Source organism: Pteropus vampyrus, unplaced genomic scaffold (assembly GCF_000151845.1).
Source record: "Pteropus vampyrus isolate Shadow unplaced genomic scaffold, Pvam_2.0 Scaffold105, whole genome shotgun sequence".
Taxonomy (NCBI): domain Eukaryota; kingdom Metazoa; phylum Chordata; class Mammalia; order Chiroptera; family Pteropodidae; genus Pteropus; species Pteropus vampyrus.
In genome coordinates this window covers 2,025,555-2,041,156 of record NW_011888886.1, presented here as the reverse complement: position 1 = coordinate 2,041,156, position 15,602 = coordinate 2,025,555, and the positions used below count along the sequence as shown (strand labels likewise).

The 15,602-nt window shown below is 46.2% G+C and overlaps 1 protein-coding gene across 2 annotated transcripts in view; it reads right to left on the bottom strand.

Moving 5' to 3' along the window:
* Nucleotides 1-6,085: 6,085 nt before the first annotated feature.
* Nucleotides 6,086-15,602, bottom strand: part of GRHL1 (grainyhead like transcription factor 1) — a 44,159-nt gene continuing 34,642 nt past the window's right edge. For both annotated transcript variants that reach the window (XM_011365119.2, XM_011365118.2), the window contains exons 11-16: nt 13,581-13,720; nt 12,518-12,555; nt 10,929-11,020; nt 10,521-10,606; nt 8,945-9,009; nt 6,086-7,795 (exon numbers count right to left, since the gene is read on the bottom strand). In XM_011365119.2, the coding sequence (XP_011363421.1) occupies nt 7,681-7,795; nt 8,945-9,009; nt 10,521-10,606; nt 10,929-11,020; nt 12,518-12,555; nt 13,581-13,720 (536 nt within the window). In that variant the 3' untranslated portion in view covers nt 6,086-7,680. The remainder of the gene's footprint in view (nt 7,796-8,944; nt 9,010-10,520; nt 10,607-10,928; nt 11,021-12,517; nt 12,556-13,580; nt 13,721-15,602) is intronic.

The window sequence follows — 15,602 nt, the reverse complement described above, 5'->3', positions numbered from 1 at the left end:
AAAAACAACTATCTTGCACTATTTTAGCTTTATCATTTAAGATTTTCCTGAAAGTTAAGCATGTGCTTTTTTTCAGCAGGTCTTGCGATGAGTCAGGAGATGATCACAGGTAGCTGCGTAGACTGCTCTGTGAGCTCGGGGGGGCCCCGGATGCCGGGGCCGGTGTGCCCTGTGTGGGAGGCGGTTTCCCTGGGCTTCGGACCTAATTTTCCATAAAGAGTCACAGGAAAATCGTGCACTGAATGGAGTAGAGACCAGAAGGAAAAATCCTCTCAGATCCCTGAAGTGACTTCCTGCGAGCACACATCCGACAGTTAGACCTGAACGCTGGTGTACCCTGGCTGGACGGTTTCGGGGAAGGAAAGTCAAATTTTCTTTCCGAATCAAGGAGAGAAAACACGCACACCAGGTTCATTACCTCCCTGAAAGGCTGCTGAATATCCTGCCTCGGTGCGGTGTAACTCGAAATAGTGCTCGGCAGTTCCTCTTCAATGGCAACGTTCTAGAGAATATTCTAGAAAGAACAGCTGGGATTTGGAAAGTGCAGTGATCCTCCAGGGGCTGCCAACCATTCATTCATCTTACAAACGCTGGATCGATTCATCCGTTCTGTCATTCAGTGAAAATTTATCAATCATTGCGTCAACCAAGAATCTCAACAGAAATTAGCCGGCACACTCATCACAGCATAATTCAAAGAGGGATTATTTACAAAGGGACAATTTACCAAGATGGAATGTAGATGGACCTATGGGGATAGTGCTGTGACCGCCGGCAGGTAGCAGCTCACCCCTAAAGGGACAAGGAAGTACCTGAGAGAAAGAGTAGTGAGGAGCCACCTGAGAGGAACAGTGAACTTCAGGAACAGCCTGCTTGAGGAGCCAGGTGCACCCCAAGGGGAGAGCAGGCTGCGTGGTCCACACAGGTGCACCTCCGGAGGGAGAGCGGGGGGCGAAGGATGCAAGATATCCACTCAACCGTCTACAAGGCGACAGCCATTTCTGTAGGCATTTAGGACTCATCAGTGAACAAGCGAGACAAAAACCCTGTTCTGGTGGAAGAAACATTCTAGCGAGGGAGGCAGATGATAACAATAAACAATAAGTGAAATGAGTAAAATACATGGCAGGTTAGAAAGTGATCAATGCTGCGGAAAAGCATAGAGGGGTTGAGGAGGCCTGGGGCCCTGGGGTGGGGAGTAGCACGGGAGGGTGGCCTTCACCCCGGGAGGGCATCTCGACACGCCCCAGACCCCTGCAAGTTTGACTGGGGCAGGCCGAGCTCTCTGGTTTGCTCCCCTTCACACGCATGGGCCGACTTCGTCTGAAGAAGTCGCTACTTCCTGCTCACCCGCTCCTTCCAGCACAGCACCCAGTGGACGGACTGACTTGACGTCCTGTGGGATGGAAAGGTGGCCAAGGTCCCTACAGACTGGATTCTAACTCAGGGCTGGAGAGTCGGATAGCCCTGAGGCTGGCAGCAAAGCTGTAGCGTTGGCTCTGGCTGCTGAGAGCGAACTGATGGCCTTTGTAACAAATATGGAGAAAAAAGTTATTTGCCAAGAGGGGCGAGCCTGAGACTCCGCCTGTACTTCTCTTCATATTAACGCCACTGACATCCCATCGGGCTCAGGAAATGCAAGTCTTTCCTCCCGCTAACATGATTTTGGGCAGACATCTCCAACACGACTGCCCGCGATGGAACTGACAGTTGGTCGTGGGGGCTTTCATTATCTGCGTGCTGTCCACATTATGTGACCTAGGGAGATGAAGCTGTGCAGTATCTTCCACTGATGGTGTCATTAAAAACATTCTTAAAGAACAGTGAAAAGGCCAGAATGGCTGAAGGACAGAGGGTGTCATCAGAGGAGAGGTCAGAGGGTAGGGGTTCGGGTCTTGTCCACATTGTGAGGGCTTCCAAGATCCCTCTGAGTGCCATGGGGAGCCATTACCCGGTTTTGAGCAGGAGAGGCTTAATCTGACTTCTATTTTAGAAGGATCACTGTGGCTGCTAGATTGAGAATAACATGCAGGGGACAGTGGGTGGCAAAATGAGTCCAGTGAGGCTACTGCAAAAATCTAGGCAAGAGCTGGCATGGTGAGAGACGGCCGGATTCTGGATGTATTTTGAAGAAAGGGGTGACAAGTTATGAAAGGGAAATTGACGGTGACTTCAAAGTGTTTGTTCAGGGCAAAAGAAAGCATGGAATTGACATAGTATTTGCTGGTGACCTTCTCTGTGCCCACTGGGCACTGGGGCCACAGGCGTGAGGAAGAGGCACATGCATGCCCTCCAGGCTCCTGCAGGGTGGAGAGGAGGGTAGTGAGACCTCAGAACAGGTAATTACAGTCTGATGCTGTAGAGGTACAAAGGAGGCGTTTCTATCCTTTGCCTGGGGGTGCAGAAAGCAAGGAAGGAAAGCTCTGAGCTGGTGACAGGTGAGCAGAGTAGCAAAGAATGGGAGGGAATTCTCTAGCTGCCACGAGAGAGGGGCATCGAGGAAAAAGGAAAGACAAGGGCAAAAGTGGAGAGTTTTAAGGGGCGGGACTTTCGTGCTCGGGTACTTGCAAACAGGCTTCCCCGGGGGAACCGCTCTTGGGACTGGTGGCGGGGAGCGGGGGCTGGCGTCGTGACGCATGCGACGGTCAGGATCCTGACACAGTCTGAGCCACAGCGGAGAGAGCCTGAGAGCTGAGACGGCTCAGAGGTGGGCGAGCTCCAGGCAGGGATGGGAGCTGCTGCAGCTTCAATGAGAGGGATGGAGGAAGAAGCACCCGGCTCAAAGGCCTGGCCGGATGTTAGGGACGAGAGGGCAGAATCGGAGGCGACTCTGCTTTCTGGCTCGGGTGCCATTCACAATAGGAACCACGGGAAGAGAGCATGACTGAGGAGGAAGTGTAGTTTGGGATGTAATTCCGGGTGTCTGCAGGAGGGTGTCCCGCAGGGGGTTGGATCTAGAGCTTAAGGGAGAGTTCTGGATGGGAGGAAGAAATCTGAGAGTTGCCAGTGTTCAAGTGATTAGAATGAGGATGGGGACCATGGCCTGGCCCTGGAAACACCGCTCCTGGCGCAGGTGTGGGGTCAGGCGAGGGAGGCCAGACATAGCAGAACCAGACTGCTGCCTGGTGAGCGTTTCCCCTTCCTCCTGCCCCGCCTGCCCTTTCCGGTCTCCCTAAGCCCCGATTTCCAGCCGCAGAGCAGTGCTGTTGAGGGGAGAAGGCGTTTGTCCCGGGGCCATAATGATGGCCTAGGTAGACGTGTCAACCGAGAGGTTCCAATCCCGGTGAAGCTCAGAACTCTCGCTGGGAACCCCGGAGTGAAGACTTTTTCCCCATTCTGACCTTGAACCAGGAGACACATGGTCTAGGGACTATTGGTGGTCACCTTGCGATCACGCAAGGAGCGTGAAACCAGGAAGAAGGCCCCCAAGGAGCGAAAGGGTGCCACGACATGGAGTTCCATGGGCAAACTTTGCCATCTTTCAACTCCTCAGTGACGAAAGGCGCGTCCTTTATCTTCTAACCGTCTTAAAGAGTTTCTGATGCTTGCAACTAAAACCTAGCCGACCTCCTGAAAACCCAAGTAATTTAAAGCTGGCCTTTAATGTCCAACAGCCTAGAGATAAGATAATCAGGCCATCGGTTACCTCAGAAAGAGCATTCTCAGTGGGAACAGCACGTGATAGTGGGAAAAAAACGGAGTTTGGAGTTGGCCTAGCAGTATGACCTTCTGAAAGTCTCTGAGTGTCATCTGTATGATGGGGTGACATTGCCCCTTTCAGTGAGGATTAAGGGAGGTTGCCAACCATCTGGTCCAGAGCCCAGCACCGGGCAGCATGAGCGTGAGAAAGTGGGACGGTGAAGATTATTTTCTCAAGGACATAAACACATAACTTACAGAAGATGAAGTGTAAATGGCCACTGAACATGCAGTTATGCTTCACGTCACCCAGAGAAGTGCAAATCGAGGCGTAAGACGTTGGGAAAGACTTGGCATAAGACTTTGCGGACAGGAATGTAACCGGTTCACTTTGGATGGCAATTGAGCAGTTTCTACAAAATATTGGCTGAAAATATCCTTTGACTCAGCATTCTTCTCTAAGAACTCATCCTATAATTTTCCTTTACAAATATGTAAGGACGGACGTGCCGGCATTTTTTCTGCAGCAATGTTTGTTATGGTAAAAACTTACCCTAAACATCCACCGGTGGCACCGATTAAATGCTGTCTACATAATGGAGCACAATAGTCATTCAAAAGAACGGGGCTAAAGGATAGTGAGAAATGAAAGCATTTGCAAAAAATGGTTGACCCAGTACGCTTGAGTTTTGCAGAAGACTCTTGTGTGGCCTTGGAGAAATGATCAGCGGTTATTTCTGGGGAGCGGGATTGGGGAGGATGAGAGAGATCTTCTTGTGGAGCTCTGTCATTCATCCTAATGGCTTCGGCTTTTGTCTTCGCATGTGTTACAGTCATCATAAAGTAAATAAAACAAAATTTGACTAAAGATTTGAAGGTGGTGATGGCTAACGTTGCTCAGGACCACGTGTGTGTGTGTGTGTGTGTGTGCGTGCGTGTGTGTGTGTGTGTGTAACAGGATGGAACAGAGAATCATCTACCTGTGTATCTCTTGCTGTTCTCCCTACCTGCGATGACAGCCCTGGGGCTTAGGCCCTCGGGGAGGCAGGAGACGGAGAGTCAAGACCCCACTACATGTCCTGACTGGGTGGCCTCCATTTGCTGTATATTGATGATGGGTATTTGCACGTGAGATCCACACTGCTGATACTGGATGACACTAGTAGAATGCTCCCCTCGTGAGGTACGAGGAGGAATGGCGATCACGAATGTGAGTGCGCGTCACAGTCCTGCCCGGGCCAGCTTGCCTCTCACTGCAGGCCCTGACTCGCCTTCCCGTGACCCCTTCCCCTTAGGGACTTCTGCTTTACTGACTGCTGCCGAAACAGACGATTCCTCCTCTGTGGCCTACTGCTCTAGCTCCAGCCCAGACCAATTTCTGAGCTTATAACTTCTACACAACCTCCCGCTGATGGAGCGAGTGACTGGGTACTCACCAGCACTGACTAGTCGCTTAATCACCACAGAATGATTTACTGAGCATCTGCTACGTCACTAGCTTTGGGCTGGGTGCCAGAGAGCCAAGGAGACGGGAGCCTGTGGAGGGCTGGCGGGTCTTTAATCACAACATGGAGCAGTGAGTGGCAGGAATCGGAAGCTGGGGTAATCCACTGGGGACATCAGGGGGACCTATCTCCAAGGGAAAGCCAAGTTTCGAGGCAGAAGGAAGAGCTAAGTGACAAAGGAAGAAGGAAATGCAGAAGACTGAGGGAAGGCAGGGAGTGTGAGGGAGCCCGGGGTGCTCCCTGGAGCCTTGGTGAAGGTGGGGTCCAGGAAAGGCCCCGTGGAGAGGACATGTGGGCCGCACCCCGCAGGCTTCCCACACTGAGCTCGGCTCTGGCACCACTGAGTGACCAGGAGTGGAATCTGCCCCTGAGGATTCTTTACTTGTAGCCCAAGAATTAGTGAAAAATGCACAGATGTCATAGGAAATCTATCGAGTTTACTTCACTAATTTGATCATGTGTTCACTAGTGTATTTTAGTGTCTATCACAGTTAGGCCCCGGATCGCCTGAATATGCTTACAATGGCTGTTTGATTTAGAAATTCTAATAAGCTGAAACATTATTGGTACATTTTTAAACTGAACATTTTGTTAAGCTTTTAAAAACTAAAAACACTGCGCTTGCTTCAGGAGCACATACTTAAAAAAAAAAAAGGAAAGAAAGAAAACACAAAGCTGTTAGATCTAAGAGCATTCACCTGCAGCTTTGGTGGTTAAATTCTGATAATAGCTGAGAAATGATTTAGGACTTTCTAACTTAACAATTAGATCATTTCACAGACACCTGCAAGGAAAAACTAAGATGAAGGCAGAGTCTCAAGGACATGCTGGGAAATGAGGAGGAAATGCTAAGGAGACCCTTTTCAGCTCTGTCACGGTAAGATCTCCAATTCCGCTTCACGAACCAATGATAAGATAAAGTCAAACGGGACAACAGGAAATGACATATTACGAAATAGACATATAAAATTTAATCCCTTTGGTTTAAAATACATCTTCAATGATACAATTAAAAACAACAAACAAGTCAAAATCGATTTCATAAAACAAAATATAAAATATTGTTATATGACCCGTGTCCCATATCTTAATCTTAGAAAACCAGCAATTTAGTTCACATACTTCATTAGAATATTTTAATGTAAGAATGTAACTATCAATCCTACTTATACAAATGAACTATTCTAGCTCCCTGAACCTAAAGATACCCGTGATTTTGTTATAAAGTTACTTTTTAGTACTTTTATATATTTAAACATGTGTACAAAATGTTCCCCTGCCATAGTAACATCATCTCATAAATTCACGAATCTTTCTACAATTGTTAGCATACAAGATAATCAAAGCTTGCAGGCTCTGAAACATGATAAAACAGAAAGAATTTCTTATAAGAGGAAGATTAGGAAGAACTCCATTTTGAGTTGTATCACCTGGTACACTAGTCACAGTATGTGATATGTTGTAATTACTGTTTGTTCGTTTTATTAGGTACGTATGACTAAAACTAGCATACACGACAGACATGAATTGCTGTAGTGTTTTTCCTTTACTTCATTTGTTAAACAGTGCAGAAATCCAAACAATAACAGTCTCAAAAGCAAACAGAATCTCTGTTATTTGAGAAGGTTTTGCTATGCTATGGAATAATTGCTGTGTTTGGGAAAACCCAGAGAAAGTACTGTAATGGGTTCCAGTAGCACAGTATTCTATCTGCTTGGTATACATTATCAAAAATAACTTAACCCTTCGTCTAAGGAAAGTCTTTAGGGGAGACCTCATTGCATCTCATCTGTACAGACACCACATTTATATATTATCTATTTATATAAGACATGTATGTACACATTTACAGACACAGGCCTTCAAAAATGTATTGCACTTATATACAATGCAGCTTTAGCTTAACTGATTCATACTGTAACCCGCTGAAGTTCTTCGTAAGAAAGGCAGCTGATATGTTCAAGAAAGTTGGAAAGGAAGATTTCAGTAACACGTTCTATGTGAGTAAACATTTCCTGGGGGATGAGAGGCTAAGGGCGAAGGGCTCATCCTTTGTCTTCGGAGGCCACTCCCCTGGCCTGAGGCAGGCACACAGTTCAGGCCTCGCGGGCGCCAGATCCTTAAAGCCACACTGACCGCCTTTTCTGACCTGCATAGAGAGCAGGCCCACTCCCACTGAAGAGACAAGGCAGATATCCCGGTATTTTTATCAGTAATATAGCAGGTATCCTAAAGGTTCCCAGAGAGTCTATCAAATCTTGGAACAAAGTTTTCACTTTTAATCCTAAGAATTTATATCAGAAAATTCAAACATAATAGTATATGGATTTCTCTGTCCAATCTGAAAAACGCCAATGCAATATATTCAATGCTATCGCCAAGTCAAATGCAGCGCCATCTCCACTTCAAAGAAGCCCCTTCCACTGACATCGCCGGGTGTGGAAGGTGGCTGACTGCTGTACCTGTGGCTCGCCAAATAGTAAGACCTACGTACCACCTTCATTTAGCTCGCTGGGAGGGGTGGACTAGGGTGCCCTTAAATCTCAGTGAGGGTGAGTTTGTACGACCCCCCCACTTCTTCGATCTGCAGCTGGAAGGTGTCTTCATTGGAGTAATGCTTCACAATGTTGTCGTCCATGTTCACCAGAATCCTGAAAGAGGAGGCGAGAGCGATGCCCTCAGTCCCACTCGCTCTGGAGTCGGACCCAGATTTCCATTAGCTGTGCTGCCTACTCGCTGTGACCCAGGACGGCAAATATTTAAGCTCCCAAAGCCTCAATTTCCTCATCTACGAAATGGGGATGGATAACAGTGTCTATCGTAGAATACTGTTATGAAGATTAAATGAGGACTCAAGTAAAGCACTCATGACAGCGCAGGGCATGCGATAAATAAAACATACTAGCTTATTATTAATTCAGCATGTAGTAGTCACTCAATGGACAGCAGCTGTTATAACGAACACGATAAATCCAGAGAACAGCACTTCACAGGTCCAGCCTTAGAAGATACACTGGCAGAATGAGTCTACGGCTCTGCAGCCGCAGCTCCCTCACAAACAAGATTCCCTGTCAAGTAATCCTCAAAGTTTAACTGAATGACTATGAAGTGCAACCCTTCCCACTAGACCCACCTACAAAATTCCAATTAGGATTTGCTTTAGAATTAAGCCTAAATTCTTTTGTGCTATCCTGTTTACCCATGCCAAACAGCAGAGACATTTAAGTAAAACAGAGTATCAATACAAGGAAGCAAGGCTCTGTGACCGAAAACCCAATCCAGGGCAGGAGAGTGGGGTAGACGGAGCAAAGACTTTGCAGTCGGTGAAGACTGAACTTGAATCATGGCCTTGGCACTAATCTGATCTTGGACAAGTCTCTCAGACTCTCTGTGCCTCAGCTGACTTGTCTATAAACTGAATAACAACTCCCATCTCAGCGGGTCATGTGAAAATTAAATAACATGCGTGGTGCCCGACCCAGTGCCTGGCTCACGACGGGGGCTCAGCAATGGGGCAGTGACTGCGGTGTCACCCTCACCAGCTTTCATAATGTACGCTGGACCCTGGAGCCACCTCGCCGCTGCCAAGCACGAGAGGAGCAAATACAAATCATACTTAAAAAGAATCGACAAGGATGTCTTAGAAAGGCAGATCAATTTTATGTGGATAATTTAAGAAAAAACACATTCCTGCACTGATGTTTCTATAACTGTTTCTGGACGGGGCACAGGTGCATGTGAATTACATTCATGTTACGTAATGTTACCCTTACGCAGGTACTAGGAATGTCAGTGCTCACCCTTTTTTACATTTCTTGAATATTTTCCCAATCTTGTCATGGGGAACATCATATTTGTCTGAGATCTAAAAGAGCAATGAAAAATAATTACGAAATGTCATTTTCATGGCTTTCACAAACAAACTATGTAGTATAGTGATACAGTCCCTCAACTTTGTTTTTCAAAAATGCACATTCAGAGACATACAGAAGAGCCGGACCATATCCTGGGGAGGCGTGCCACCTACGTGAGGGAGCTGCGGTCCAGTGCTGCGTTAGTTCTCCCTTGTTCGCAGCTGTTCGCAAATGTATTAGATGGTTATCGTTTTTCTTGTTTTTTTTTTTTTAATTAATACTTTATAGAGCTGTTTTAAGTTTAGGGAGAAACTGGGCAGAACACACAGAGTTGCTCAGCACCCCCAACATAGCTCCCTGGCTATTAACGTCTCCCATTCGTGTGGTGCGTTTGTTACATGTGATGAGCCGGCACTGGTACAATATTACGAATTATACTGCACCGTTCCCATCAGGGTTCACTCTGAGTTGTACGCTCTATGGTTTTTGACAAATGCATAATGACGCGTATCCACAGTCACAGTAGCACCCCCAATCCACTGTCCCTCACCTTCGTCGCATTTATCAGCCCCTGGCAAATTATATACTAGTGTCTTTGCTTATCTGACTGTCTCTATCTTCCTAACCAGAACTTAAACTCTATTTGGTGCTGTGTCACTTACTCTTGTAACTCTGGTGCCTAGAACGACAGTACCTGGCACAAAGCAAATACTCGTTAAATGAACTCGACACACTGCAGTTGTCAGGGGCACCCAGGGGAAACACATTTCTAGCCCAGCTATGCTTGTGTTTTGAGCGCAAAGATTCCTATGACAAGTATCAGGATACAGTGCGGAGTCCTTGACTCTTGTCCTGGGGTAAAGCCAAAATGGGGAGTCGGCAGGCAGGAACCCTTCTCATGCCATCTCTCACTGCTTCCCAAAGGGCAGGCTGGGGTCTGTTCACCTCCCAACCCTTTGCTGAGATACTTATGGTCATCACTGGTTACACCTCTAAATTTTCTCAAATATGGTTTGAAAAAGGTCCTGACGCAAATTCAGTCATTCCCTAAAATCAGGCATTTCAAAGGCAGACCAAAGAGCCACTGTTTTTATGCATGAAGTCTGTAAGATTTTCTTTGATTAAAAATAATTTCTGTTGGCTTCTAGAAGGTATGTTAAATGGCAATCTCCCTTTAACCAAATACAATAAAAAACTAAACTACTCCACAGGTCATCACAAATTCACTCAGTTCAGTAGACGAGACATTACTGAGCAATTACTACCTACCAACTAGTGTGCTGGGCACAGGGGTGTGAGACCAAGTGGAGACAGCCAGCCCCACAAACGACCGAGGACCACGCGAGGTGGGTGGAATGTGGCCTGTGCCACAGGCACAGACAAGACACCGCCGCTTAGCAAAGGCCTCTGAGGTTTCAGTACAGCAAAGGAATCTGGATGGTCTGTAGAACGTGTTCCAGTGCAATTCTACATCAATTTGTTTTCAATTTTTAAAGAGGATTACAAAGTTTATAGTACTTACAGCTTCCATCAAGCCTTTCAAAGACGGAGTCTTGAGCATCAGGGCATCAAAGACTTCTTCTGACTCCTTTCGCACATAGAGCAGCACTAATCCCCAGTCGGGAGGAAGGAGGTGGAAAAAAAAAAGGACGCAGTTCACTCACGTGAGCAAATTAAGAACAGAGACCCTGCGTACTGGGTCTGCACGCAGACCCGCAGCACGGAGAGCGAGCATGAACCAATGTGAAATGTCTGAGGACACAGTGCGCAGCTTCTTCCGACTCTGCTGTACGTTCAAGCGCAGGCCAGAAGCTGGTCTGACAGAAGAAGAGTCAAACTGGACAAGATCTGTTTGAGCACTGTACGCTTCTGATAGATTCCGAACTCACTTCTAATTTAAAACTCCCACTAAGAAATGAAGCCAACGCACCTCTCTTTGGTTCTTCTATCCGGGTCAGCTTAGCAGGCGGTGGGATCACAAAATCATCTTCCGACCCATACGGCCCCCTTTTCAAGTTAGATCTGCAGGTGATTCAAAGTGCGTAATCAGTGCCTTCGACTCAGCACTCGCGGACACAAGAGTTTTAGGGTCTATCACTGAATTTTAGATTTAAAACGATCTCTACGCTTCATCTGTTCCGGCCTCTTTATTTGGTGGATGAAAATCTGAGGCCAAAGACTGATACGGACTGAACCGGGCTCCTGCTACTGATCGGCAGAGCGGGCTGCACTCGGCCGCCTGCCAGACGCCCCCACCCTGCTCACACCACGTCACCATCGCCCGGTCTTCTCAAGAACCAAGTTTCTTTTCAGGGAAAATCTCACGGAAGACGTAGGATGTGAGATACGTGTAGAGACACTAACAAAGGAGAGGGCGTGTCAGAAAAGGGCGAACGGCGTGAGCAGGAAAATGCACGGCCAGGCTGGCGGAAGCCATGCTCCACGGGAAGAGAAATCTAGAAGGGCAGGGTGGGCTCTACTGTGGAGCACTTTGATCTTTTGGCTCTAAGGAATTTAAGGTTTTATTGTGTTGCTGGTGTCAGGGAACCTGAAGGTTTTGTGAGACGGGAATGCCATAATCGAAGTAGAGTAAAGACAGGAGGGGACTCCAGGCCCTGCAGGCAGAAGAACCAGCTAGGGGACTTTGGGGACTTTGGGGACAATCACGGCATATGATTCTAAGGGTTAAAATAAGTAGGACAGTGGAAATCAAAAGGGGAAGATAGAAACAGACCTCACGTGAAGAAGAGGAAGACCAGCACAGCTGGCTGTCAAAGACAGTTACAGGGTATTCCACGTGGTGAGGCTCCGTGCGTGAGCAAGAAAGCGGCAAAGTAACAGAAGTGAAGAAAGCGAGCACTCGGCTTTGAACAGAATGGTCACTTCGAGAATAAGGGCTGAGTCTTAAAACAGTCTGTCCCAGCTTCCAGCACATGCCGGCCTCCAGTGGAAGTGACGGAGCATCACCAGCAACAGGGTAAGCTGCTGGCTGGTGTGTGCCAGCTGACAGCACACACTGCCAACATGCGTAATTTAACCTCGTCACGAGGAAACAATGAACAAACCCAGACTGAGAGACATTCTAGAAAACAACTGTAATCTTCAAAGTGTTATGTCGGGAAGGTCAAGGGGAGATGGACTGTTCCTGACTGATGAAGCTAAAAGAGACATGAAGAGTAAATACACTGTCTGAGTCTGAACTGGATCCTTTTTTGCTATAAAAGACCTTATCAGAACAACTGGCAAAAGCCGAATGGGGACGAGGGCTGGTACTAACATCTCCATACCAACACCCTGACTCTGACTGTTACGCAGGAGAATGTCCTTGTTTGTAGGAAATGCACACTCAAGCATTCAGGCACGATGGTGTCACTGGGTCAGCAACCTACTCTCAAGTGGCTCAGGAAAAAAGTAGTTCTTTGTATTGCACCAGCAATTTCTCTATAAGTTTGAAATTGTTTCAAAATAAAAAGTTATTAAAACAAAACGAAACAAAATGAAACAAAACGTAAATCTTACCCTTCACCTTCCAGTTCTTCTGAGGCGATGGAAAGGACCTAAGACCAAAAACAAAATTGCTTTTCAAGTATCCACTCAAAATATTTCAGACCACAAATTATTCCTACAGTGAAAATAATTTTGAATTTGACAATCTAACACAAAACCCTTTAGCTTTATTTTTCAATAACCAGATTCTTAGCGGTATCTTCAAGTCCTCCAACTCAGGGGTCGGAAAACCATGGCCATGAGCCAAGTTTTGCCTAGCGCCTATTTGAGCACTGACTGGCACACAGCCACACTCATTCACTGGCATGTTGTTTACGGCTGTTTTGGCACTACTACTCAGAGTTCATTAGTCACAATAGAGACCATATGACCCAAAATGCCTAAAACATTTATTACTTAACCCTTTATAGAAAGAGTCTGCCAACCGCTGTTCATCTCAAAGCTTCTCATTAGGAACTGAACACACTGGCCATGGCTTCCCCTAGGCTGTCCGCGCAGTGCACGGCAGACCGTCTTTTCGATGTTTATTTGAGCTCAGCGCAGGGAGCATGCTCCACTCTCCTCGGGTTTCTGCATCTGCTGAGCTTCTGCTCAGAGCAGGACAGGGCTACTTGGTAAATTCCGCATCAGCAGCCAAGACCCAGCTCTCCGCGTGCCAACGATGACTCAGTAACTGAAACCATGACCGCAGCCTTTGGACGTTCTTTGTGCCACGAGGCTGCGAACCCCAGGGACTCCTCTGGCTTTCCCCCCCGGTCCAGACCCATGTAAGTTAAACCCACGAGATCAAAGACTCAAACTGCAAATTGCATTACTAGCCTAGCGTGTTTTAGATGAGCTTAAAAATACATAAATGCAAACGAGATTTGCGGAAGAGTTTGGTACTTTGTTTCCAAATCAACGGTCCTTAAACGCTCTCCATTGTAAGGACCTCCTGTCACCCCAACGGAATATTCCAGAAAGCTAACCCCAAACGCTGGCCAAATCTCAGTAAATTTTGGCTTCTGTTTTCCAAAGATTTTCTTCTTGTTAAATCTTACTCCCCTGCAGACACCCTGGGCTCCTGGTTACGTACATGAGTGCCCCGCTGAAGGTTGGCGAAGTGCACGTCAGGAATGAAGAGAACAGGCTGGGTATCGAGATCAACAAAGGGCTTGAAAATCGTTATGTCCATTCGTTTGTGAGAGGGAAGCAGTGGCACTTTAACATCAGAAACTGAAAAAAAATGGGGATGCCACAATCAACAGCTTATATACGTACACTGGACACAGGCCACATCGCATTCTCCTCAACGTTTAAGAAACTTAAATTATACCACTATGAGACACAGGTCACGTCGCCCGAACTAAGACGAAAATCAGTTGATGTGAAGGCATATGCTGTCTGTATTTACCATACTCAAATCAATCAAACATCTCATCAAAATCAGAGGAGAAAAAGGTATCTTTAAACACACATACGAACACAGAAGATTTGGAATAAAGGCGAAGCATATTTAGGTTTTGCCTGACAGGCTAACACAACTGTACAGACGTAATCTAGAAGCGGTTTCGCTTTCGCTATTCTCGTAATTTACATTTTAATTTACATTTTAACAGCAACTCTTTCTTCCACCCGAGAGCACACACCTTCGCTTCATACCTTCCACCTCAGAACTGAGCCTAACGGAGGTGAAGAGGAAGCACGACTGTCTAATTTTTAACTTAGAAAATCTCAGACTCCATCTTCCTCCATCGTCTGACCCTGAAGCACTCAGTGATGAGTTTTCCTAGTTAGTTAGCTGTTCTCTAAAGTGACATCGGGAGTTTGCACTTTGATGCCAGTTGGAGAACCCTGACTAATGAGCTCCAGGGCAAATGTCTGCTGAGCCAGACAGAATGTTCAAAGAACAGATGCCAGCAGCCCACGTACTGCACATGAAACGCTACTGGCACCAAGCAGCATTTTTTTTTTTTTTTAGCTGAGAGAGACAGGATTTTGTGACTATGAATACTGGTCACATTAAAAAGAAAAAAAAGTTTCCTGGTAAAACATCCAAACAGAGGCCCTATAGAGTCTGCAAATGATAGACGATACCCTAGAAAACTATACTCATTTGGAATTAATACATCCTGAATTCTAAAGGGTGTTATTATTCTTAAAAATCTAGACGATTCCAATTTCATCATCAGCTAGTCAGGTGGAATGTGTGCTTTTTTCAGGACTGGAATCAGCAACCTGAGCTAGAACAGCCAAAATAGCCTAAACTCTGAAAAACTCAAGAATCCTTCATGTAGTGCCCCAAGAAAATTACTTCGTTTAGCCATTCCTCTGTTTTTGTATCTGGTAAGGAAAGCAATGCTACCGCTTTGCAATAATAAAAAAGAGCCACTTTTCTGTCTTCTGCTTGAAAAGTCAAGGCACCAATGTGCATGGAAAGGTCTGGAATGCTTGGAGGGAACATTTCTACTTACAGGCATTCAACTGGGAGCTGGGGTCAGTACACTTGCCTTTTCTTTTGCTTTGTTTTCGTTCTTCGTCCCTGATTTTCCGTTCAGCTCCCTGAAGGTAAAGACAAGACAAGACATGATTCTGTTTATCTGATCCTCTTTAAAATATTTAACTCTTATCCAGACCACTGGATGGAGGGGGATGGAAATACCTCCTCTTTGGAGATGAACTCCATTACCTATTATAGGCATGGAGCTTATCATCGGACTTCTAAAAAGCCTACTCTTAAAACTATTTTTAACTATGAAATCAAAGGGAAATATTTACTTAAAAAACAGAGTCAAATTCCCCTCAGCAGTGGATGTGGCCAGACTAAATGAAAACCCGAGAAGATCTGCTGGTGTACCATGCCACCTTCAAACACAGCGACTTCTCTTGTTCTCTAATAACAGGAAACAAGAAAATGAAAGGAAAAGTCCAAGTCGACCCTACTTCAGGTGTCCTTTCCTATCTGGGCAAAGCGGGATTCTCTCCAAGGACCTGACATCAACTAAGCGACAAATATGACCAACTATAACGCACAAGAGCAAAGATTTAACTAGAAAACTGCACAATCATTTAAAGAAGAAATGTGCTCCCACTCCTCCAGAGGGGACATGCGTGCATG